This window comes from Zootoca vivipara, chromosome 4 (genome assembly GCF_965207765.1).
Source record: "Zootoca vivipara chromosome 4, rZooViv2.hap1.1, whole genome shotgun sequence".
Lineage (NCBI taxonomy): Eukaryota > Metazoa > Chordata > Lepidosauria > Squamata > Lacertidae > Zootoca > Zootoca vivipara.
The window spans coordinates 85,978,244-86,004,607 of record NC_142587.1 but is presented as its reverse complement, the minus strand read 5'-3'; the positions used below and the strand labels follow the sequence as shown (position 1 = coordinate 86,004,607).

General features: G+C 44.2%; 2 protein-coding genes across 2 annotated transcripts in view; both read left to right on the top strand.

Annotated features, from left to right (window-relative positions):
* Positions 1-26,364, top strand: part of ARHGAP42 (Rho GTPase activating protein 42) — a 157,983-nt gene that overhangs the window by 77,354 nt on the left and 54,265 nt on the right. Inside the window, exons 4-5 of the mRNA XM_035116468.3 lie at positions 2,079-2,150; positions 23,328-23,429. Coding sequence (XP_034972359.1) covers positions 2,079-2,150; positions 23,328-23,429 — 174 coding nt within the window. The remainder of the gene's footprint in view (positions 1-2,078; positions 2,151-23,327; positions 23,430-26,364) is intronic.
* Positions 646-1,718, top strand: LOC118085624 (proteasome subunit beta type-5). The gene has a single exon (XM_035116469.3). The coding sequence runs from the start codon at positions 660-662 to the stop codon at positions 1,512-1,514; it is 855 nt and encodes a 284-aa protein (XP_034972360.1). The 5' UTR covers positions 646-659; the 3' UTR covers positions 1,515-1,718.

Genomic DNA, 26,364 nt, shown 5'->3' with positions numbered 1-26,364 from the left:
TTTGGGTGTGCATTAGATTTGATGGCACATTTTTACATTCGCCAGCAAATGCTTTTTTTGCTTTGTTTCAAGGGTTTTAAAATTGAGGTACCCATTAGATTCATGTAAATAGGGTAACTTTTGTCTGTTGATTTCCAGTAGACTGACTTGTCAAGTTGATTTAGTCAGATATAACTCACAATCTCAGCTCAGTGAGTTGTTTTTACCAACTATATGTATATATGTATATATGTATATGTATATATATGTGTGTGTGTGTGTGCAAAATGATCAAGAGATGATTGTTTATCCACATAGTAGCAAAGCCTATTTTGGTGTCAGGAGGACTAGTAACTTGCTTTATGCATCATAAAGCAGAGGTTCTAGTCCTTTAACATTTAAAGGTAAGAACAAAGAAAGCAGAGGTTCCCGGGATGCTTAATGTTTATTTATTCAGAAATCAATCCAGCTGAATCCAATGAGTCTTAGGACCCAGCTACACTGGCAAACAAAAAGCGCTTTATATGCGTTGCTTATGCATTCTAACACAGTGATACCAGATGGCGCTGTGGAGTTCCGTTTTTGCTAACCCGATTTCTCATACAAAGTCTGCAACACGTTTAACTGAAATGCTTCTGCGATGTGTTTAGATCCAGCCTTGCGACTAGCCCTTATCCAAGATGGCGCTAGCCAGTCTCCTGGAGCCGCAGCTGCCCGTGAACAGGGCCGGGTTCTTCGGTTTCGGGGCCGGCAACGAGTTCCGACTCCCCACGCTCGGCACCTGCGGTGGGGGCAGCCATGGGGCGGAAGCCCAGGCCTCGGGGCTACCGCTGCTTCTGGCGGCCCCTTGTCCCGGCCTGGACCCAGGCACCGCCGCGGGGGATGCCAAGATCGAGCTGCTGCATGGCACGACCACCCTGGCCTTCAAGTTTCAGCATGGTGTGATAGTGGCCGTGGATTCCCGGGCAACAGCAGGTGTCTACATTGCTTCTCAGACGGTCAAGAAGGTCATCGAGATTAACCCTTACCTGCTGGGCACCATGGCTGGTGGTGCAGCCGATTGCAGCTTCTGGGAGCGGCTGCTGGCACGGCAGTGTCGCATCTATGAACTCCGCAACAAGGAGCAGATATCAGTGGCTGCTGCCTCGAAGCTGTTGGCCAACATGGTGTATCAGTACAAGGGAATGGGGCTCTCTATGGGTACCATGATCTGTGGCTGGGACAAGCGAGGGCCAGGACTTTATTACGTGGACAGTGAAGGGAACCGCATCTCGGGCAAAGTTTTCTCGGTGGGCTCCGGATCTGTCTACGCCTATGGAGTGATGGACCGTGGCTACTCTAACGATCTCACCGTCGAAGAAGCCTACGATCTGGCCCGTCGCGCCATCTACCAGGCTACATACCGTGATGCCTACTCAGGGGGCACAGTCAACCTCTACCACGTGCGCCAGGATGGCTGGATCCGTGTCTCCAGCGATGACGTGTCCAAACTGCATGAATTGTATAATGACAAAGCCACAGAAACAGTAGCTTGAGATGATGGACTTTGGGAGAAAGCTAGGGTGCTGATTTGGGGTCTCTTAAGGGTTGCTGGCTGGAGGAAGGGCGGGACTCATAGATGCCGCCATCTGGGAAGATGTCTCATGCTTGTAACCCATGTTTCATGTAGTATTTGGGTTTTGTTTTCGTTTTTTTTCCTTGTTCAGAATTAAACTTTTGCTGTCCAAAAAAAAAAAAAAGATCCAGCCTTGCACTCTACTAAGCCTGTGGAAGGTTACAGACTTAATCATAATTTAGCCGGTGTCTTCATATACAGCCTGCTCTTCTGAAATAGCTGACTCAACAGTCAGTGGAATAGCTCAGTCAGTGGAGCATGAGACTCTTAATCTCAGGGTTGTGGGTTCGAACCCCACACTGGGCAAAAGATTTCTGCATTGTTGTGGCGTGGAGCGGATGATCCTCGGGGCTCCTTTCCAACTCTGTGAATTATTTCAGAAATTTTGCCACTTCTTGACTGAGAAGTTTGTGCATCGGGATTATAGTTAACTAAAAATGTGTTATTCCAAACTGATGTATATTTTTTTTCACATGTATTTCAGATCCAGAATGCTAATGATGTTTTAATAGCCCCACTGGAGAAATTTCGTAAGGAACAAATAGGTGCAGCAAAAGTAAGTTGTTTCTGAATATTGTTATACGCAGACACTGCTTCATTTTGTGGTTTCTGTCCCTGGTACTAGACTTAATGTGATATTTTTTTAATTGTAAACATCACTTGTAAGCTGCTTTCAGAGCCTCTCGGGACTATAAAACAGGATATAAGTATTCCGAAACAAATTAATCAGCCCCACAGCTAAACTGCACTGCATGATGAAGCCATGAATACTCATCGCTGGGCACGCAGTTTATGGTGGACTTGCTGCTGTTCATACATCCAAGTTTCCCCCCAGCGTCCACACAAGGACATCCTCATCAATAAATAAATTCTGATGTTATGTTCCCACTTGGCGTTTCAGGTGGAAATCAGCAAAGTAAAGGAATCGGCAACAGTCTTTAATTAATGCCCATTGTTGTGAGATATCTTGATACCTTCCCTAGATAGGAACCATGATTTTTCATCTGCAGGCAGCCACTTCTAAGCTCAGCACACGCACGGAAACAAGCCTCAGTTAATTAAGAACGTAAGAGCCTGCTGGATCATGCCAGCAACCCAGCTAGTTCAGTATCCTGATCTCACAGTGGCCAACAAGATACCCATTATGGGAAGCCCAAAAGCAAAACCTGAACGCAACAGCTCTCTCCTGTTATATCTTCCTGTTGTGTCTGAACCAACTAGTGGCTTCCGGCTTAGCCAGGACATGAAGCCATGTTTTAAAGCGGACTGTGACTTCCTGAATGTGTATCTCTGCTTATGTAGAGCAAAATGGCTGCATGTGGACACACACTGCTTGGTTTATTAAGTCATGATTGCCTAGACCCAACTACAGTGGTACCTCGCAAGACGAATGCCCTGCAAGACGAATTTTTCGTAAGACGAATGCGTCTTGCGATCTGATGGTGACTCACAAGACAAATTCGTTTTGCGAAAAATTCATCTTGCGAATCGCGGTTTCCCATAGGAATGCATTGAAATTTAATTAATGCATTCCTATGGGCGAATTTTTTTTTCCAATTGCATTTCCTATGGGAAACCGTGATTCACAAGACGAATTTTTCGCAAAATGAATTGACTCGCGGAACGAATTAAATTCGTCTTGCGAGGCACCACTGTACTATGAATATTATAAATCTCTGCAGTATGTCTCTGAATGTGAAATGCTGGGAACAAGGATTGGAAGCTGCCTGTTATTGTGCATTAGATTGCTCCAGAGTTTTCCAAACTTGAGCTTCCAGCTATTTTTGGACTACAACTCCCATCATCGCTATCTAGCAGGACCAGTGGTAGGGGATGATGGGAACTGTAGTCCAAAAACAGCTGGAGAGCCACGTTTGGGGAACCCTGGATTATTCCAATGTGTTCAAAGAGAGTGGGGGGGGGGAGAGACTTCTGCATCTGCCCCTCCCTGAGTTGTGGGGCAGATAACGCATCTCTCCACACTGCAGATATGCACACATACCCTTTTTGCTGTAAAATAAAAGTGACATGTTCATTTGGAGGTGAGAGGTTTGCAAAGTAGCTGTGAATGAATCAGGAATTTGGACAGAAGTGTAGGCCAGCATAAAATTATTGTTTAGAATGCTGTTCGAGTGATTCTGAAGTTTGTGGGAAGTCTTCAGTGTCTGGGTGAACTGTTCTGATGTGGTTTCCAAAATGGAGGAGGAAACCCTCCAAGATACGAAACTTTTTCAGCGATATAAACAGTTTGTGTTCCCATGATTTTCATAGCTCCGCGGCTCTCTTCAGCTTTCCATTCTTGGAATCCCCACTCCTTAATATTTAATAGATACTCTATAGTTGCTCTGCTATTTTGAGAAGGATGTTTTAAAACATCAACTTAGAAATTTAGAAATATTAATTTTAATAAACACACTCAGGGACAGTAAAATAAAACAATTTCTGACATTTTTGGAAGTCTTAATACAGAGGAACTAAAGGATTTAAGGGAGAGCTTCATTTGTGCAAAATAATAACCTTTACTGTGTTGATTATGTAACTGTCCTGTGGAATGAAAATGTCACGGAGCAAGTTTAAATAGCTTCAGAATGTTACAAGCATATATGATGCGGGACACCTGGCTTACTAGTACAATGCATTAAAAGGATTTTGGCGTCTTAGTGGACCAGAAGCGTAGAAAGAGTCCACTGTGTGTTGCAGCAACAAAAAAAGCTAATGCTATTCTAGGCTGCATCAGCAGAAGTACAGTGCCCCTATTACTGTTCTATCCTGCCCTGATCAGACCACACCTGGAATATTGGGCCCAGTTCTGGGCGCCACAATTTAAGAAAGATATTGGCAACCTGGGACGTGCGCAGAGGAGGGCAGCCAAAAAGATCAAGGGCCTGGAAACCAAGCCCTATGAGGGACAGGACAGTTGAGGGTGTTGGGTATGTTTTACATGGAAAAGAGGAGACTGAGAGGAGCTATGATCTTCAGATATTTCAAGGGCTGTAACATGGAAGATGGAGCAAGCTTGTTCTCTCCTGCTCTGGAGGGCAGGACTCGCACCAATGGCTTCAATGTACAAGAGAGGAGATCCTAAGACAGGCATCCCCAAACTTGGCCTTCCAGATGTTTTGGGACTACAATTCCCATCATCCCTGACCACTGGTCCTGTTAGCTAGGGATCATGGGAGTTGTAGTCCCAAAACATCTGGAGGGCTGATTTTGGGGATGCCTGTCCTAAGATCTTCCTGACAGTAAGAGCTGTTTTGACAGTGGAATGGTCTCCCTTGAGAGGTTGTGGTCTTTCCTTCCTTGGATGGCCATCTGTCCTGGATGCTTTAGCTGAGATTCCTGCATTGCAGGGGGCTGGACTAGAGGACCCTTGGGGATCTCTTCCAACTCTATGATTCTGTGGAGGATTGGTCTCTGCAAATATAATTCTCTCTCTCTCTCTCTCTCTCTCTCTCCCTCTCTCTCTCTCTCTCTCCTCTACCTCCTACTCGCACCCCAAGATTACACAAGTCCAGCTATACATTATACGGCTCGCTAGGCAGTTTATTCCATTTGAGCTGTGAGGGGAAAGTGGGGGAGGGTGGCCCCTATCATTTATTGCACAAATGACAGAAAAAAGCAGAGTGAGCTAAGTGGGAAAGGATTTCAGGCACGAAGTCACTTTCCTTATTTGGTCAATGTGGTTTCGCTGGTCCCCAGCTGGTAATGTTGTTGAGATCACGGGTTGCTGTGCTGTCTGCATTTAGGCTAAGGCCTCCGTCCTGTACAATAGTATTTAGCAATGTTTGCTGAAGTGCTCATCTCCCTCTTTATTGCCACCAGTGTCAGATCAAAGAAAACATAAGGGGCAAACCGAGATACTTTTAGTTTTAAGACACTGAAGAAGTTTCCTTCTCTTTCCTCTAACTTTACATCTGCCTCTCTGTTGGTCTTGGCAGAGCAAGAGACAGAACTGTTTGTTGCTCTGTTGATTTGGCTCCGCTTCGCATTGATGTGGCATTTCAGAGTGTTCTGAGCGCTCTGTGTACATTATCCTTGCTGCGATCTTTCCAACAGTCCTGCAAGATAAGTCCGCCCCATTATCTGCAATTTGCAGATTGGGGAAGGGAGGGGAACTATAGTGAATTCACAGCAGGAGTGACATTTCAGATAGGGACCCCTTGGTTTTATTTACGTGGAACCTTTATAAGAGCGTTAAATGTTTAACAGTTAGAGAGCGGTGCACAAACTTAAAGCAAAAAAATGCATTTGAACGTGTACGATTGTCATAAAATACCACCGGCCAAATACTGTCAGTGAATAGACTTGTCTCTCTCAGAAAAACCTGAAGAAACAAATGTTTTGAGCAGTATTCAATAGAAGACAAAATGCCGTGTCCATCAGTTGCTGGAAGTGTGTTCTGCAGGAAAGTGTTCCGCTGTGCTAAAAGACCCTAGTCGTACAACCGTGAAACAAATACCTGGTGCATCACAAGAAAGACCTTCAGAGAGGACGGCAGGGAATGTAGGCAATGTATCCTCAGGTATCTTGATTTGCAACTCAGCTTCTTTAACTGTGCTGCTAACACCACCTCTCCCCTAGTCTCTGAAATAGGGTGGCCTGCAGCCCAATTAATACTGTAGAATACAGTGGTACCTCGTGTTTATGAACACAATTGGTTCCGGAAGTCTGTTCATAAACTGAAGCGTTCATAAACTGAAGCAAACTTTCCCATTGAAAGTAATGGAAAGTGGATTAATCCGTTCCAGACGGTCTGCGGAGTACTTGAACTGAAGCGTTCATAAACTGAAGCGAACTTTCCCATTGAAAGTAATGGAAAGTGGATTAATCCGTTCCAGGTGGGTCTGCGGAGTACTCAACCTGAAGCGTACTTAACCCGAAGCATGGGTGTAATTGGTTCCGGAAGTCTGTTCATAAACTGAAGTGTTCATAAACTGAAGCGAACTTTCCCATTGAAAGTAATGGAAAGTGAATTAATCCATTCCAAATGGGTCCGCGGCGTTCGTAAACCGAAAATTCATAAACCAAGGTGTTCATAAACCAAGGTTCCACTGTAATTCAATACCAAGGTAAAATCTGCAGCCGCATGAATATACAGTCATACCTCGGTTTAAGTACACTTCGGTTTTAGTACTTTCAGTTTAAGTACTCCGCGGACCCGTCTGGAATGGATTAATCTACTTTCCATTATTTTCAATGGGAAAGTTCGCTTCAGGTTAAGTATGGACTTCCAGAACCAATTGCACTCATACTTCGGGTTAAGTACGCTTCAGGTTGAGTACTTTCAATTTAAGTACTCCGCGGACCCGTCTGGAACGGATTAATCCACTTTCCATTACTTTCAATGGGAAAGTTCGCTTCAGGTTAAGTACACTTCAGGTTAAGTACGGACTTCCGGAACCAATTAAGTACTTAACCTGAGGTGCCACTCTATCTTTATTTCTTGCCTACTTAAAGCTTCTGTCTTGGCTTAAACCCAGGGCTCTGCATGTAAATTATCAGACGGTTGTCCCAGTTCACTCAGTGAAACCCTGTACATTGACCGGCAACAATTCTCCAGGATTTGATGCAGGGGGTCTTTCACAGTCATTCCTGGGGGGTGATGGGGATTGAACCTGAGACCTTCTTCATGCGAATTATGCACTCTACCCCTGATCGCTGCTGTGCCAAAAGCAGTATAGGGGGGTTGGACTAGATGACCCTCGGGGTCCCTTCCAGCTTTTCAGTTCTTTGAACAAATGTTGACTGATGGAGGTGAGGTGGCAAAGAAGAAGGCTGCTTAAACATCTTTCTGGGAAAATCAGAAATCAAGAGGCTCAAAACTTCAATAGAGAATGGGACAAATGTAGATTGTATTTAAAAGACCACTGCAAACATTCAAACTCTTTGGCAGGCTTTCAATAACTCTTGCAAAGTTACAAAGACTTTGGACACACTGGAGGATTATAATTTGGATTAACTATAATATGCAGTCGATTAAGTTATCTAAAGGACCCATGGAGGGGAGGAGGGAAGTCCTAAGATTCAGAAGAATCTTGTTTGATTTTGAAATTCTAATGTGTTAAATGTGGAATTTATCTTGTAAAACTAATAAAAATCATTTTTAAAAAAAGAATTTCACAAAAGAGATTTAAAAATAATAATAATAATCTTTTAAAGAAGATCTTTCTTTTGCCTTTTTCTCTGATATTGGGCATAACAGCTGCCAGTCTTCGTTTTAGATTATTTGCAAACGCGTCTCAAAACCCCTGCATGTTTTTCTTCCCAGCAAATTTCTGGGGTTGAGTGACGAGCCTATTAAGCGTCCTTCGGATGGTCTCAATTATTGCCTTATGTTGTCGGATTCCAACTCCCATCAGCCAACTAGCACAGCCAATGGTCAGGGAAGAAGGGAGCTTAGAGTCTTTGTGGGGAACAGGGAATATACTTTTCCAGGGCTTCACAAATGTTCCTAGATAGGGAGCTATAGCTTTTTCTGTTGCTCATTTCACAGACAAATGATGGACAGTTTCAGCTTAGAACAGTTGCTGCGCTGCCAGCTAAGACTCCTGCTTTTCCCTGAGCTTAGTCTGGGAAACCAGAGATAGCTTGAACTATGCACCCTGCCCTAATCTTGGCTGCCCAGTCCATGGCATCATTCTGGGGAATCATTTGGAGTTCCACAAAGGGTTTGAGAATTGCACATCTCCACTATGAGGTAGGAGGCACCAGACCCTGAGAATGAATGGACCTAAATGTGCCGATTTCTTTGTCAGGGCCAAAAAAGTGGGTGCTGTGGGCAGCAGGACTCCAGACTTTCACAACAACCCCACTGTAGAATCTGCCGGCAGTTGCTTAGCCAGCCCAAGGGAAGGTCTGCATGTCCCTGGTTAGCCTTTGGTTTAAGCCACCTTTTCCCATTAGTAAACAGGAAGACCATTGTAAACAGTTCTTGAGCATGAGATTTATTTTCTCATAAGATGGTTCTGGCCGTCCAACTGGGAAGGCCTGTTCTGAGATGTTGCTTGATAGTTGCTGGGAAAAAGTTGTTTTAGCAGATGCTGTTTTTTAAACTATGTTTGTTTCTCCATCTGCTGTTAGCCCTTCTGAATATTATATATATATAAAAAGAGTCTGAATCTGTAAATAAACATCAAAACACTTGGATTTAAAAGAAATATTGTGTAGCAGAAAGTGGAGAAGATGGATGTCATCATGGGCTGAATGTCTTAAATAACTTTTTTTTATGTAACTGGAAGATGTAAAATAGAAAGTCCTCTTTATTTTCATTTATTGCTCCCCCCTTTGTCTTTTTTCCCCCTTTTCTTTTTTCCTCTCGCTTTCCTTTCTTCTTCCTGCCTCTTTTTTCTATTTTTAACCCCCTCCCTTTCATTTTTTTCTCTTTCTTCCTTGGCATCCTCTGTTTGGGGCCTTTATTAGGGTCCAAAGATTGTACACTCACAGGGGCGGTAGATGGTTGATGGAAGTTGGGAGGCAGGGATATGTTGGCCTCCCAGATGAATTTTCATGAGAACTCTTATAAAAGCTACAAACTGATTTGCAAAACTGAATCGTAAGGGAGTTATTGGTTAGTTTCTGTTCTTGTTTTTATTATGTATTGTGCTGGGTTTTTTTTAACTTGCGTTTTTATGTTGCAAACTGCCTTGAGATCTACAAATGAAGGGCGGTATACAAATTTAATCAGTAATAAATAATAATTATACAGGGTAAAACCTTGTGCTAAGTCAAACCATTGTTCCAGCTATATTGTCTGCCCTGATTGGTAGTGAGTCTCCAGGTTTCTATCTTTCCCCGTCCAACGTGGACATGTCGGGGCTGGATCCTGGGACCTCCTGCATACAGTTTTTTAAAAATAAAATAAAACACTCTACCCCTGAGCTATAATCCTTCCTGAATTAATGATGGCCAGGGCCTCTCAGGTGGGCAGCACCTGGCCAGCCTTAGCAAAGCCACGCTGCACCTCTGCCTGACAAAGAAACCCTCCCCAGATCCCGAAGTGGACATCCTCTATACAAGTTTGGGAGAAGCACAGTGGGGCTTTGGCTCAGCCGGGAAAGCTCCCCTGTCCCTCCTGCTTGTAAAGGTAAAGGACCCCTGGGCGGTTAAGTCCAGTCAAAGGTGCCTATGGGGTTGCGGCGCGCATCTCGCTTTCAGGCCGAGGGAGCCGACATTTGTCCACAGACAGCTTTCTGGGTCATGTGGCCAGCATGACTAAAACAACGGAACACCATGACGGAAACCAGAGCGCACGGAAACACCATTCATCTTCCCACCACAGCGGTCCCTATTTATCTACTTGCACTGGCATGCTTTTGAACTGCTAGGTTGGGAGGAGCCGGGGCAGAGCAATGGGAGCTCACCCCCAGTTTTTCCGGGTCATGTGGCCAGCATGACTAACCTGCTTCCGGCACAATTGAACACCCAAACCAGAGCAGCGCATGGAAACGCCGTTTATCTTCCTGCCGAAGCAGTACCTATTTATCTACTTGCACTTTTTTGCGTGCTTTCGAACTGCTAGGTTGACAGGAGCTGGGACCGAGCAACGGGAGCTCACCCCGTCATGGGGATTCAAACCGCCAACCTTCTGATCGGCAAGCCCAAGAGGCTCAGTGGTTTAGACCACAGTGCCACCCGCGTCCTCCTGCTTGTGTATGCCAGCCGAAGAGGCAGGGCGGCTTCCTTGACCCACAGAGCTGAGGTGCAGGGAAGAAGTCTTCCCACACCTCAGCTGAGCAAGTCTCTGGATCATGTGGGGCAAGCGGCCAGGGCGGGGGGGGGGGTCCTTAAGCTGCTTGGCTGAGGTGCAGAAGGCTCCCAGTGCCCACCCCATGCGAACACCTCTCCTTCTAGAAAAAGGCACCGGTACTGGCTAGGTATATCAACAGCCATAAGCCATAACAGTTAAACGAAACCACCATATTTTGAGATGAGCATCTCTGGACCAGACAGTGGGAGCAAATGGCAGAAGACATTTGCCTTCTTTCCATCTTCGAGATTTCAGAAGTGCCTGTCGGCTCGCATGCTGTTAGAATCAGAGCCTTAAATCAGATGAACCTGTTCGGTTTCTGATAATTGGTTCTCATGGGAAACTTACAGATTCTTGCTTCACACAATTAACTCAAGGCAGTGTCAATTTACACTTGGCAGAAAGCCAAGGTCTGCCTGGCCTGGAAACTACTCTCTGATTGGTTAACGACCAGCACTGAACTCTGTTATCTAGGAATGCTAGCACAGTAGTTCCTTGTTGGGTGTTAGGAGTAGGAGTGCTGCATATGGTTGGAGAGAGAGAGATAGAGAGGATTTATTTTGCTTTGCTTTGTATGCAGAAACTCTGCTGGTTTTATTATCTTTTAATAAATCCTGTAAATAGTTATTCTGCATCTAGCCGACTAGTCATTTCCACCTCAACTAGCTTCTGCGCTGTGCAGGAAAACTCTGCTACGTTTGGGCTAAAGCCACTAGAGCTATGCCTGACACTTCAAAATTCTAAGAGAACCTTTGGTCTTAGTCGAGCAAAGCAGCTCTTAGGATGAATTGTCCAAGGGATATATACACACTATGACGTTTCATTAAACACACTCGAAGAGGATGAATAAAGAGGGCAACCAGACTCCACTCCTTTGACTGTTCGTTTTCAAAACAGGATACTGTTTCAAGTAACATGCTGAAACAATTAAGAAAATCAAAAGAAGGGAAGAAAACCTTTAAGAAATATTACATTTCTGAAAGCTACTCTTCGCATGGATCGCAGTATGGAAAAATATTACAGGGCATTATCTAAAGTTTTCTTCCCTATTGGGAGGGGGAAGCCGTATTTCAAGCTGTTTGTTTCAAAGATGTGACAGAAAATGCAGAAAAGTAGAATTTTAGAAATATTTTTTACATCTCTGGTGTGTTATTTCTGGCAGGAAGCATTTTTGCAGTTGTCACACCAAAGACTTAAGTAATATTTCAAAAAGTGCATATTTTGCTATTAGATTATCTGCCTATTTTTCATAAGGCACACTGGCACTTCTGTAAGTTCCATTGATTATATCCTGGGTTTTGTTTCTGAATTCACATTCTAAAAGTAATTCCTCCTTTGCTGACCCTTCAGAATTGGCTCGCTGTTCTGAGATGTACCTTCAGAGTCATTAGGAAGATGAAGGCAATTTCTAAATAATTTTCTGTTTGGCTACCTATATCAGCAACCGAGTCTGTTTTTGTAATTGTCCCAAAACTAAGCAGTCTCTGTTCAGAGCCCATTTTTACTGGTCTCTGCAATTAAATAAAAAGGTTAGACTTCACTCTCAGTTCTTAAAACAATCAAAATCAGGACCCCAGCAATGGAGAGCTTCGGGACCACTTTTCTCTCCATGGAACTCTGCACATGCTCTGAAGCCCAGATTCTTTGATAGTAGGTAAAAGATAACGACATAAGTTAGATTGCATTTTGATTTGATGAGCAAGTTTCTTTGTGTGTGGCTCCTTTCTCATTCTCTCCCCACCCCACCCCACCCCGACCCTCTCCCTTTTCCCAAAGTAAAATTCTCTATTTGTTGACATTTGGCTTTAAAGGGCAGTTTTCTGGAATTTCTCACTTAATCTTCCTGACATTCTAGACCCAGCAGTTGTTAAGCCACTCCTTTTGCATTCGAAGGTTCACAAGGCTTTGTAAGAGTTGGGCTTTGAGCCGGGGGGGGGGGATCTAAAACTCCCATACTGTTTCAAAGTCTCTATAGCTAGGCTTAAGAAGAGGGGTGCTTGTCAGTTGGGGTGATAAACTGTCCAGATAGCTGGGCTGCCTAAGGCTTCGTCAGGAGTTTCGCCTGACTGGTGGCAGCATCTCATAATTTTGTATGGATGAACCTTCACAAAGAGGAAATCAGTCACAGTCTTCATGTGACGCTTATCCCCTCAAGGATATAAGCAGAGTTCTATTGGATAAGATGAATGGTCTAGTTGGCTAAGCAGATGCTTATGGGAAACACACAAGCAATGGAATGAAAGCAACAGCCCACTCCCAGTTTTCACCATCAGCCGATACTGTTATACTGCCTATGTTGTTATTTAGTCATTTAGTTGTGTCCGACTCTTCGTGACCCCATGGACCAGAGCATGCCAGGCACTCCTGTCTTCCACTGCCTCCCGCAGTTTGGTCAAACTCATGTTCGTAGCTTCGAGAACACTGTCCAACCACCTCATCCTCTGTCATCCTCTTCTCCTTGTGCCCTCCATCTTTCCCAGCATCAGGGTCTTTTCCATGGAGTCTTCTCTTCTCATGAGGTGGCCAAAGTACTGGAGCCTCAGCTTCAGGATCTGTCCTTCCAGTGAGCACTCTGGACTGATTTCCTTCAGAATGGAGAGGTTTGATCTTCTTGCAGTCCATGGGACTCTCAAGAGTCTCCTCCAGCACCATAATTCAAAAGCATCTATTATTCGGCGATCAGCCTTCTTGATGGTCCAGCTCTCACTTCCATATATCACTACTGGGAAAACCATAGCTTTAACTATACGGACCTTTGTCGGCAAGGTGACGTCTCTGCTTTTTAAGATGCTGTCTAGGTTTGTCATTGCTTTTCCCCTAAGAAGCAGGCATCTTTTAATTTTGTGACTGCTGTCACCATCTGCAGTGATCATGGAACCCACTATCATTTTTTATTTGTATGCCGCCTTTCCACAGTAATAAAAACAATGCTCAAGGCGGCTTATAGCATGGCAAGATTTACATAATTACAAAAGTCACAAACAATAAATAAACCACATCAAAAAAAATGCACAACCAAATGGAAAACAATTTTCACATAAATCAAAATCTAAAACATTAATCACAGTTTAAAATGACCCAAGAAAGTAAATTCTCTCACTGCCTCCATTTCTTCCCCTTCTATTTGCCAGGACGTGATGGGACCAGTAGCCATGATCTTAGTTTGTTTGTGTTTTTTTAATGTTGTGCTGCCTATAAATTCCCTATATCTCTCATGACTGCATGAAATAGACAAATTCTAATCCTCTTTGAAAGTCATCTAAGCTAGGGGCTGTAATGTTTCTGGGCCCATTTGAGATAGATAGATGATAGGAATGAGGAAATGGACAGCTTTATGATCAGCAGCTGAACCCCACAGTTTGTACAGACAGCTGGCCATCTGTCATGGATACCTCTGTTGAGATTCCTGCATTTCAGGAGGCAAGACTAGATGACCCCTAAGTTCTCTTCCAACTCTACCATTCTGTAATTCTATGGTTCAAGCATTGTTTTTGCTTTAGCAACACCAGGGTCAGTGTGTTCACATGGGCCGAGTTTCCAGCAGGAGGCGTCAGAAAGCATTCCTTTACTCTTTCGTTATAACAATCATAATATTTTATTGTTTATACCCCGCCCATCTGGCTGGGTTTCCCCAGGAAACCTGGAACCGGAGGTGTGATTAACATTAACTATGGTTAGTTTACACCAGGTTAGACTTTTTTTAAAAAAATGAGTACAGCTAATGTTAACCATGGTCTGTCCATCAAAACACAGCTGAGCTAAAACTGAAGTTCTCCTCCCAGCCATGCAACAGGGAAGGGGTTTTCTGTGGCTTTTTCCTGCACATACATGTTGTGCTAAGCCATGGTTTGCAGGGTTCAGCAAACTTTTTCAGCAGGGGGCCGGTCCACTGTGCCTCAGACCTTGTAGGGGGCCGAACTAATTTTTTTTGGGGGGGGGGAATGAACGAATTCATGCCCCACAAATAACCCAGAGATAATAAAAGCATACATTCTACTCATGTAAAAACACCATGCAGGCCCCACAAATAACCCAGAGATTCAATTTAAATAAAAGGACACATTCTACATGTAAAAACACATTAATTCGCAAACCGTCCACGGGTCGGATTTAGAAGGCGATTGGGCCAGATCCGGCCTCCGGTCCTTAGTTTGCCTACCCATGGTTTGGTGTGACATTTTAGCACAGTAATCATGTCCAGTGCTACATATTCCTTTTTAAGAGGGAAAAAGTAGACTGTTTAGTGTTGAGCAGACTCCTACTTTATAGAACCCCTTTGCCTGTGGTAGGTCCATTATATTGTAGTTATTCCCGCTTGACACTCATACTGTCTTTAACAGCCTTTAGTGTTTGGCAGACAATCTAACCTTGTTTTTAGGGGGTTGCTACGGGACCCTCAATTTATGACCGTCCCACTGGTCATAAACTGGAAGCCTGTGGTGGTCACACATTAGAGGAAAAGTTTGGTCCTTGGCCAAGTGGCTTCTGGGAGAATCTTCTCAGTAAGAATTGGGCCAAGCCCTTAGCATAGAAGCAGGAGCGAAGCCCATAAATTCCACAAGTCTCTTAGAGGGGTGGGTATTGAAGATTGAATCAGAGACTTCATGCAGGGGGGGAAACCAGAGTCTGACTTTGCGGCCAAAGCTTAACAGCTGGCTAAAGATTTGAACAAAAGTGATGGTGAGGTCAGCGTTCCTCATTGATTAAGGAGGCTGGAAAGAATTTATTGCTTCCAAGATACAGTACAGGAGACTATCTGGGAAGTCAGATCTGTGTAAACAAAAGAAAGTGCTCCAGATTTTGTGACATTCCACCAGGAAGGGGGAACCTCTTCCTGAAATGAGTGATGGCTGCCTTCTGATACTACCTAGAAGTATAGAATGGACACCTGCAATAGAGGCTTAGACTGATTCAGCTAAACCAGCTCCACCAATTTGGTTCCTAACAGATGTTTCTGACTACAACTCCCAGTTGTAGTCAGAAACAACTGGAAGGCCCTGGGACCTCAAAGGCTGAATAAGAAAAAAAATAGAAGGGGGCCAAAGTCCTCCTCTTCTGATGCTGTTAGCTGCTTATACTGTTAGCTGTGAAAACAAGTGTGGGAGGGGAAATAATTCAATTTGAGGAACAAATACAATACAGGTGAAACGCGGAAAATTAGAATATCATCAAAAAGTGCATTTATTTCAGTAATGCAACTTAAAAGGTAAAACCAATATATGAGATAGATGCATGACATGCAAAGCAAGATATGTCAGGCCTTTATTTGTTGTAATTGTAATTATTTGTCATTAGGCGGGTAAATTATAAATGGAATGTAATTAATGAAATGCAATAGCAATGTTTATTTTTGTATTATTGTAACTATTTGTTTTATTACTGTGGAATTTCCAAAAGAAAGCATTTGTGAAAAATAAAAAATAAAAAGTTGCATTACTGAAATAAATGCACTTTTCGACGATATTCTAATTTTCCGAGTTTCACCTGTAGGTGATGAAATGTTTTGCCTTGAGCTTTCCAACCATATTTGGCAGGCAGGGGTGGAGTTTCTTTTGCAGGTTGTTCCTGGCAAATAGGAGGTTACTGAATTATTGGAGGAAAGGTAGCACTGATCTTCATGGATGTTGCCTATAAGCTACATGCTGCCAGGTGTACAAGGATGGGGAAGCAGCCAAAGGCAGAAATAAAATAAAATAAATGGGTGGAACAAGGGATGCGACTTGTACATTTGTCCTATGGAAGGCTTGCACGTCCACCAGGCCCATGCAGAGCATGCCCGAGGCGAGAGTTTTGTTAGAATGAAGTTATAAACTCAAACAAAAAAAGCTGGCATTCCCCTGCCCCCCAAGTCATCTTAGTCTTCTGAGGCCTGGGGCAAGTGTATCTGACTGCTTCCCCCCTCCACTCTGCACGGGCCCGGCATCCACACCTCTCCATAGAATTGTAGAGTTGGAAGGGACCCTCGGAGCCATCATTTCCTAACCCCCTGCACTATAGGAATATACAGCTGCCTCAGAGTTCAGTAATAATTCCAAGTGACGAAAAAGCAGTTGAGGAGCCGGTGGATCAGGGCCAGTGAAAAGTGTGCCCTGAGGAGGAGCCATTACTTAGAGGGAGTCTGTCGGGGACGGGGGACGGGACAGAGAGAGAGGCTCCCAGATTTGAGGCTTCCCGCCCTTGTTCCATAAGATTTGTCGACTTACTCAAAAATGATGCTGGCTTTTTTTTACAATGTAAATCCCTTGATATGGGATTTAACCTGCTTTTGATTCCCCCCCCCTCCATATCTATTTCATTGGTAGTTCTGCATGAACTTTCACATGTGTTGGGGGTGAGGTTGACCTGAAAATCATTGGCAATTCTATGGTACTTGCTGACCTATCGGTTTGGAAGCCTGGCTTAAAAAAAGAATAAAAATTGTAGCGTTCCTGGAATATTTGTCCAAGTCATTTATTTTTTAAAAGCCAGAAGAGTCTGGCTCGCTAGCATTTTATGGAGAGATTCCCAGCAGTTCCATCATGTCCAAAATAAAAAAGAAGATGTAAATTCAGTCGAAACTGCTGAGTGATGGCTCAGGCACCTATTGCAATTGTTCGCGCACTTCCAAATCTCGGGTCGTTTGAAAGAGGAATGTTGGCATGTGGTGAATAAGAGAAAATTAAAAAGCAGATTTGTAGCATTGCTTTCCAGTAAATGCAGCTCTCAGACCACAGGGTACCCCAGTAACAGGAAGTCATGGTTGTTAAACTTCTCTCTTTCAGAATAGCTGTTTCAAAACAGTTTAAAAAAAATAAGATAAAAGGTGGGATGAACTGTTGCACATATCTTAGAAGGCTACCTTTTGTTTGCCTCTGCGAGGGAGGCAGGAATTTTAATCGTCTGTTAGCCATGCTTGCTAGTTCTGCATGTGGGCAGAATTTGGGCAGGAGCCACTGTGAGATGTTGCAGAATTTCAAATGGCTCATTTATCACAGTCACAACAAATTGAATGCTTAACTGTTTGTTACAGGAGCTCATTTTGGATCGTGATTCTCAACTGTAAGTTTCACGTAAATATTGAGTGAAAGGAGCATTCAGTGAGAATTGCTTCCCTCGGGATTTCTGTTGTAATGTGGAGAGAGAGAGAGAGAGAGAGAGAGAGAGAGAGAGAGAGAGAGAGAGAATTCAGCCCCATCTCTTATCACATGCATGCAAAACTGACTGGGATTTTGAGGCTGTAATCCTGTGTCCACTTAGGGCAGTGTTTCTCAACCTTTTTTGGGCCACGGCACACTTGTTCCGTGAAAAAAATCACGAGGCACACCACCATTAAAAAAGTTAAAAAATTTAACTCTGTGCCACCCTATATTATAATTATGACTTTAAGAAACACTTGCCAAATATTGCTTTCCGGCGGGTCAGCGTTGTGTATTGGCGGCCGCCAGGCTCGTTTGCACTGAGCTTTGGGAAAGAGGAGGAGAAATATTGATTTCCGGCGGGTCAGTGTTCCATATTGGCGGCCGCCAGGCACGTGACAATGCAAATTGCCCTTCTCGTCGCCGCACATCGTGGCACACCAGCCAGTGTGCCGCGGAACAGCGGTTGAGAAACGCTGACTTAGGGAACAATCCTCTCGCAAGATCCATGGGGGGTGGGGTGGGTTAGAACCCAGCGGATCTCCACGTGATTTCTAAGGTTCCTCAGTTGGCTTACTTCCATCTGAAGCTTTTATCCATCACATGTGTTTACTTCTTCAGGCGCATTGTGGTCTAGACTATATCACAGGAAGATTATCCTGCCTCAAAGTGGGACACTGTTCTAGATCAGGGATGGGGAACCTGCAGTTCTCCAGGTGTGGCTGGACTACAACTGACACAGAATAGTTAGGGATGATGAACTAGCAGTGTGGAGTTAGCCAGTGTGGTGTAGTGGTTAAGAGCGGTAGACTCGTAATCTGGGGAACTGGGTTCATGTCTCCGCTCCTCCACATGCAGCTGCTGGGTGACCTTGGGCTAGTCACACTTCTCTGAAGTCTCTCAGCCCCACCCACCTCACAGAGTGTTTGTTGTGGGGGAGGAAGGGAAAGGAGAATGTTTGCTGCTTTGAGACTCCTTCGGGTAGTGGTAAAGCGGGATATCAAATCCAAACTCTTCAAATCCAGTATTCAGGACTTTTTTATACTGAGAGCAGGGTTTCCCAAATTTGTGTCGCCAACTGTTTTTCTACTACAATTCCCATCATCCCTGACTGCTGGTTTTGCTAGATAGAGATGGTGGGAGTTGTAGTCCTAGAACAGCTGAGGACTCCAGTTTGAGAAAGCCTGGTTTAGAGAAAAGAGGAGACATGACAGAGGTATATAAAATTTATATGAAAGCTTTTCTCCCTCTCTGATAATGCTAGAACGCCAAGGAAGCTGAATGTTGAAGGATTCAAGATAGATTAAAGAATTTCTTCCTTCAGCACATACATGAACTCTCCCACAGGGGGCAGTAATGGGCACCAACTTGGATGATTTTGAAGGGGTTAGATCAGGGGTCCCTAAACTAAGGCCCGGGGGCTGGATGCGGCCCAATCGCCTTCTCAAACCAGTCTGGGAATCAGCGTGTTTTTACATTAGTAGAATGTGTCCTTTTATTTAAAATGCATCTCTGGGTTATTTGTGGGGCCTGCCTGGTGTTTGTACATGAGTAGAATGTGTCCTTTTATTTAAAATGCATCTCTGGGTTATTTGTAGGGCATAGGGATTCATTCATTCCCCCCCAAAAAATATAGTCCAGCCCCCCACAAGGTCTGAGGGACAGTGGACCGGCCCCCTGCTGAAAAAGTTTGCTGACCCCTAGGTTAGATAAATTCATGGAGGAAAAGGCTATGGATAAACCGATCAATGCTCTGTGAAGGTACCCATCTGTCATAGAAACGTAGAGCTGGAAGGGACCCTGAGGATCATCTAGTCCAACTCCCTGCAATGCAGGAACATGCAGCTGTCTCATACGGGGATTGAACCTGCAACCTTGGGGCCATCAGCACCATGTTCTAACCAACAGAGCTATCCAGGCTTGTCTTGGGAGACAATAGAGAAGTGCGCCTTTGGGGATGAAATCAACCCATCTTTTTGCCTTGTGCAGAAGTTCAGTCCTCTTGTCGAGTGATACTTTGAGCTCCGAGCACTCACTGAAGTAGTAGGCGGTCAGTGGCGAGTCAACACTTTATTGACCGGGAGGCTGATCAGCTTAAGGCAGGCAGTAGTTGACCAATGAGACACAATTTGCCTGCTCCAGCAGACTCTTCTTAAATTCCTAATAATCAATTTATAGTGGACCCTCCTGATACAAACTTAATTGGTTCCGGGGGCTTGTATGTACCCCGAAAAATCCGCAACATGAGGTGCCGCTTCTGTGTACGTGCGCGGCACGATAAAGCGCTTCTGCTTTATCCAAAGGTAACGTAACCCGAGGGTCCACTGTACTGCAGGTGGTAATCTCTTATTTTGTTCAGATTTTGCTTTCCTCTGAAATAATACAACTGCCTTCTCCTACCTTAGCATTGCTGTGGTTTTTGTTGCTGTTTTTTAATCTTGTTCAAACTGCTGTTGCTGTGTAGCTGTATTCTTCCATATGTTTCACCACGCGTAGTTGGAAGAAATATGAAATTATGGGCTTTGCCTGAGAAAACCCAAGGGGCGGGTCTGGATGAGAGAATGTCCTGAAGAGGGACAAAATTAAAAACTCAAAAAACCCCAAGGATCCGACTTGTTCCTCCTTGCAAAAGGGTGTGAGTTGCATGTGGAAGACCCATTCACCCAGGGAGTTCCTTGCACATTGACACTTCCTGTCCTCCGGAAAAACGCAACATTGCTTAGTCCCAAAATGGATCAGTGCACCTGTGGATGGTAGTTGCTGGGAATCGCAATCAGGGCATCTGGCTGGCCACTGTGAGACCAAAGTACTATTGGCGGGCTTTTTGCTTGATCCTGGAAGAACCTTTTTTACGTAGGTAGGACATTCTGTGGATTTTTTCTCTCTCACCAGAAAGCTCCTCTGGGCATAAAGGCAGGACTTGATGACAGGAATGGGACAGGTCAGCAGCCAGCGTGCTTTAGGCCAGTGATGGCGAACTTATGACACGCGTGTCAGATGTGACACGCAGAGCCCTCACTGCTGGCATGTGCCCCATCGGCCCATTCGCACTGTTGTTGTTGTTTTCCCCCCATTTGTTCTCCCGCTCCTCCTACAGCTTGTCTCCGCTACAGCTTGTCTCCGCTGTTAAAACCCGGATCCTTTTTTGTTGTTGTTGCTGCTGGTAGCCAGAGATTGGTTTTTTAACCCTTTCTGTGCTGTTTTTTCCTGGCGCTTTGACAGACTATGATTGGGTGTAACAGCGTTCGTTTTTAACCCATTCTGTGCTGGGGTTTTTGGCGCTTTGGCATGCTATGTCGGTGCTGTGTGTTAGTTCCAGTGAAGGTATTATTCGTCATTTATTTCTGTTCTCTTTCTCCCCAAAAAAGCGCAGCAGCTTGGGGGCACCACCCCAAAAAAAGCAAAGCAACTTTTCCACCAGCCCTCCAAAAAAACCTCCAAAACTTTGGTCAGCAGCTCCCCCCAAAAAGCTCAACAACTCTGGGCACTTTGTGATAAATAAGGGTTTTTTGGTTTGGTTAAATAATTAGTTTTTGGTTTATTAAATACAGTTATATATTACAATTATACATTTTTGTTATTTAAACTATAAATATCATGAAATTATGGGTTTTTTTCTCGAGGTGACACACCACCCGAGTAATGCTTGGTTTTTTGGGTGAATTTTGACACACCAAGCTCAAAAGGTTGCCCATCACTGCGTCTAGGCCAAACCCACATGTCTGGCTAAGGGCTGTGGTGCCGGCTGAGTTAGAGGCTTCTAGGGCTGAGGGCTGCACTTAGTGGGCAGGGGGGGGGACCTACTTCTCCTCAAAGCTGCGTTGGCATCTGCTGGAACACCTTCCTCCTTTTAAGAAGCAAAGGGCTTTCAATATATGTCTTAACCTGATGTATATCCATGTTGCATTAAAAATGTACCATGAGGATATTTGATTTTTTTTTAATCATATGGAGGGCAAAGATAAAATAGGCTGTTGTTATGCATGAATTTATTTTCTTGCTTTCTAAAAACCACCCTGCAATGTTAGGAAGGGGGCTCCCGGCTTACAAAAATAATGAGAATCAGAGTTTTGTTCTGACCTTGAACATTTCTAGACGTGTGCGTGCGCGTGCACACACAATTAAATATATGTATTTTAAATTACTTTAAATGCTTTTGAATTGTGGTGCTGGAGGAGACTCTTGAGAGTCCCATGGACTGCAAGAAGATCAAACCTATCCATTCTGAAGGAAATCAGCCCTGAGTGCTCACTGGAAGGACAGATTGTGAAGCTGAGGCTCCAATACTTTGGCCACCTCATGAGAAGAGAAGAATCCTTGGAAAAGACCCTGATGTTGGGAAAGATTGAGGGCACAAGGAGAAGGGGACGACAGAGGACGAGATGGTTGGACAGTGTTCTCGAAGCTACCAACAAGAGTCTGACCAAACTGCGGGAGGCAGTGGAAGACGGGAGTGCCTGGCGTGCTATGGTCCATGGGGTCACGAAGAGTTGGACACAACTAAACGACTAAAAACAATTTTAAATTAAATAAAATATATTAGCAGCAATAATAGTTAGCTTTTGTGCAACAAATTGAGGCACTGCTACGTCAGTATATAGGGATGGCTTAAGCATGAGAATTGATGGTAGCAGAAAGCTCTCCCATCAAATGAGAATTTGCAGTGCAGGGTTGGGAGTTAAGTAATAACGAAGGTTTATTAGCAATGTTTGTTAGAGGACCTTCACTTCTGGAGGGCAGTGTGCAGCTCCCTGGACAGCTGTCACACTTGTCAAGATGCCTGTTGTCTTTCTCCTTAGGCACAATCCCCACTGCTCTCTGTCACCTGTGCAAGTCGCAGCATGGACTAAATCGGACTGTGCAGGCGATGAATCTGTAGACCTGGGGGGTGGAAAGGGCCTAAGAGTGGGAAAGAAGTTAAAGATGCATAGTGTGAAAGCTGTGATTAGGAACGATGAAGAAATAACGAATGTGGGCATGCACAGAGCGGACCTCCCATCCCAGTGAGGAACCTCTGTACAGTCATACCTCGGTTTAAGTACGCTTCGGTTTGAGTACTTTCAGTTTAAGTACTCCGCAGACTCGTCTGGAACGGATTAATCCACTTTCCATTACTTTCAATGGGAAAGTTCACTTCAGGTTAAGTACGCTTCAGTTTAAGTACTCCGCGGACCGTCTGGAGCAGATTAATCCACTTTCCATTACTTTCAATGGGAAAGTTTGCTTCAGGTTAAGTACGCTTCAGGTTAAGTACAGACTTCCGGAACCAATTGTGTACTTAAACCGAGGTACCACTGTAAGGAGACGATTCCACACTACAACAGTATTACTTCCTTATTATTATTATTACTATTGTTACATTTTTACGATTCCTAGTAATGGGGTCAATGATTAACAAATGTTGATTATGTATTGGTATTTCTTGACTTTGTTTCATTTACCTTCCCAAGAATTTGGGTTGGGGTTGATGAGAAAGCCATAGGCTCTAGAATGAATCTAGAAAATAGAGGGATATGTAGTAAAATTTGTACAGAGCAAAGAAGTGGAAACCAAAATAATAAAAATGAAATGCTTATAAATCACAAAATTGTAAAATAACACAATGAGAATAGTTGGAAGTCAAAGCACTTGGGTGTATTCATTTTGGGTATGTATATTGGTAATGTATGTGTTGTATGTGTGGTATATATTGTATATAATGTAATGTGTTGTCTGATCTTAAGCTTAGGGAGAGAAAAAACTCCATAGGCTCATGAAGGGGTCGGTGAAGTGAGAGGTTTGGGGATCCTTCATCTAATGAGTGAGAAGTCTTTTCTTCAACACGTTCAGTTCTATATTCCTGTTCTTTACTTTGGAATGTCTTGTTTTCCAGGAAGGAAAGAAGAAGTTTGATAAAGAAAGTGAAAAGTATTATTCAACCTTAGAGAAGCACTTAAATTTATCTGCAAAGAAGAAGGAATCACACCTGCAAGACGTAAGCTCTTTACCATTGGGGCTTTTATTTTATTGTTATTTTATTTGCATTAATAAGGAGGGGGGGAAGGGGAAGTATCAACAAGGGTAAGTGACAATCACCTTCTGAATTTATGTAGAATGCTCATCCATGCTTCTGTTCAGAGATTTGACGTACATATAAACAACTTGCATATGGATTTTAGATACATGTTTAAATATAATGATAAATTTGTCACTATACTTCATTTGTTGATTCATTGCCTTTTTAGATCACCCTTTCTCCCAAAAGCAGCCCAGGGTGATGTGCAATAAAAATAAATAAAAACGCAAAATACACACCATAAATAAGATTTAACTTAGCAGTATCCTCCGATCAATAATGGAATCCAGTCCAGTAGACCAGGCATAGGCAAACTCGGCCTTCCAGGTGTTTTGGGACTACAACTCCCATCATCCCTAGCTAACAGGACCAGTGGTCAGGGATGATGAGAATTGTAGTCTCAGAACATCTGGAGGGCCGAGTTTGCCTATGCCTCCAATATAACTTACCTATTTCCAGGACTTAGAGCAAAAGAGTGAGATTACGCAGTTTGTCTTGTTTGCCATTAACCTGCCTGTCTAAACACAATACAGTAATGAATTCTCATCTGAGGATGGTGGAATGCTGTTCATGCCGGCACCCTTGCCTTTTTATTTTGCATATTTTTAGGCCACCCATAGCACAGTTACACAATACTATTACGCAAGTCAGCAGTAAGAAATTAAACAACAGTCAGACCCAAAAACATTAGCATGCGATAATATAATACAACTTAAATCAGCAGCAACTCGGCATAAACATCTGGAAGAAAGTCCAAGGAGAGCAGTTATTTTTTTGAGCTTTCCAGAAGGTTTGCAATGATGAGGTCTGGTAAGACGTTCCATAGATGTTGGGTCAGTTTGTCTGAATGTGACGATCTACAAAAGACCAACTCAACTGTTTCTACCTTCCCAATGTGGGATTTATTTGTTTTTGGTCATGTTTTGTAAAATGTATTGGCTGATTGTGTAGAATAATATTCCCTTCCGCTCCATACTTTCCACGTTTGACTGCTCTACAAAACCATTTTCACCATCCATAATATTCCCCTTCGTAGCACATCAAGAACATTTCCTGTCCCACCAAAAAATAAAAATATTCATATAGCTCCCCATTCATTTAAATCAAACTCCCACCTTGTACCTAAAAGTTCCCATCATTCCTTTAAAATCTTCATGCCTTAGAACTGCAGACACCCCTTTCTCTCTATCCTAAGCCCGGCTGCGTCACATAAGAGTCTGTTACAGATTTTTGCTGTTGCTGGATTTGCTCACAGTGGGCCTTGAACTAGTGACCCCAGGAAAGTAAGGTGGGGATTCAGCATGAATGGCACCCTCCAGGTCCGGTCAAATAGAAGGAAGATCACTAAGGAAGTTTCTTTATAATTAGCAGAGGCAGGTAGCGGTACTTGACACTTCACAAAGGGCTTTGGAAAGCATCTTGTTGGGATATTTAGCATCCAGGAGACTTAATTAGTTTGTGATCTTGGTAGACCACAAACTTGACATGAGTCGACAGTGTGATGCAGCAGCTAAAAAAGCCAATGCAATTCTGGGCTGCATCAATAGGAGTATAGCATCTAGATCAAGGGAAGTAATAGTACCACTGTATTCTGCTCTGGTCAGACCTCACCTGGAGTACTGTGTCCAGTTCTGGGCACCACAGTTCAAGAAGGATACTGACAAGCTGGGACGTGTCCAGAAGAGGGCAACCAAAATGGTCAAAGGCCTGGAAACGCTGCCTTATGAGAAACGGCTTAGGGAGCTGGTTATGTTTAGCCTGGAGAAGAGAAGGTTAAGGGGTGATATGATAGCCATGTTCAAATATATAAACGGATGTCATATAGAGGAGGGAGAACGGTTGTTTTCTGCTGCTCCAGAGAAGCGGACATGGAGCAATAGATTCAAACTACAAGAAAGAAGATTCCACCTAAACATTAGGAAGAACTTCCTGACAGTAAGAGCTGTTCGGCAGCGGAATTTGCTGCCAAGGAGTGTGGTGGAGTCTCCTTCTTTGGAGGTCTTTAAGCAGAGGCTTGACAGACATATGTCAGGAATGCTTTGATGGTGTTTCCTGCTTGGCAGGGGGTTGGACTGGATGGCCCTTGTGGTCTCTTCCAACTCTATGATTCTATGATTCTATAATTTTTTGCTGCTGCTGCTGCTGACTGCCATAAACTCAACCTCAAATAGTTGCCGGAAATGATAACTGGCCCATTCTAAGTTTCCTCAAACAGCCAAGTTCCATCAGCTGTTCCTTTCCCCTGTCCCTCTATCTCCAACCCTGCTAACACTGAACCAATACAGTTTTGTCCATCTACCGTGTTTCTCCTAAAATAAGACAGTCCTCAAAAATAAGCCATGTCAGGCTTTTAATTATTAGAATAAATATAAGACATCCCCCGAAAATAAGCCGGGGGTGGGAGCCGCTTCGGGGAGCGCAGCGCAGCGCGAAGAGCCTGTTGAGAGGCAGCTGCAGCTGCAGGTGAAGCCCGGGATCTGCGTGGGTGACTGGGGGCGAACGCACTGAGCGCTGCGGTGGCGGCGAAGAGGCGCCCGATCAGCCCGCTTCTCAGCTGATCGGGCGCCTCTTCGCTACCGCCGCAGCGCTCAGTGCGTTCGCCCCCAGTCGCCCACGCAGATCCCGGGCTTCACCTGCAGCCGCAGCTGCCTCTCAACAGGCTCTTCGCGCTGCCGCTTCGGGGAGCACAGTGCAGCGCGAAGAGCCTGTTGAGAGGCAGCTGCGGCTGCAGGTGAAGCCCAGGATCTGCGTGGGCGACTGGGGGTGAACGCACTGAGCGCTGCGGCGGTAGCGAAGAGGCGCCCGATCAGCTGAGAAGCGGGCTGATCGGGCGCCTCTTCGCCACCGCCGCAGC

What these genes read in the sequence shown, in the direction of transcription:
- LOC118085624 (XM_035116469.3), top strand. Translation starts at nt 660, where the DNA reads ATGGCGCTAGCCAGTCTCCTGGAGCCGCAGCTGCCCGTGAACAGGGCC.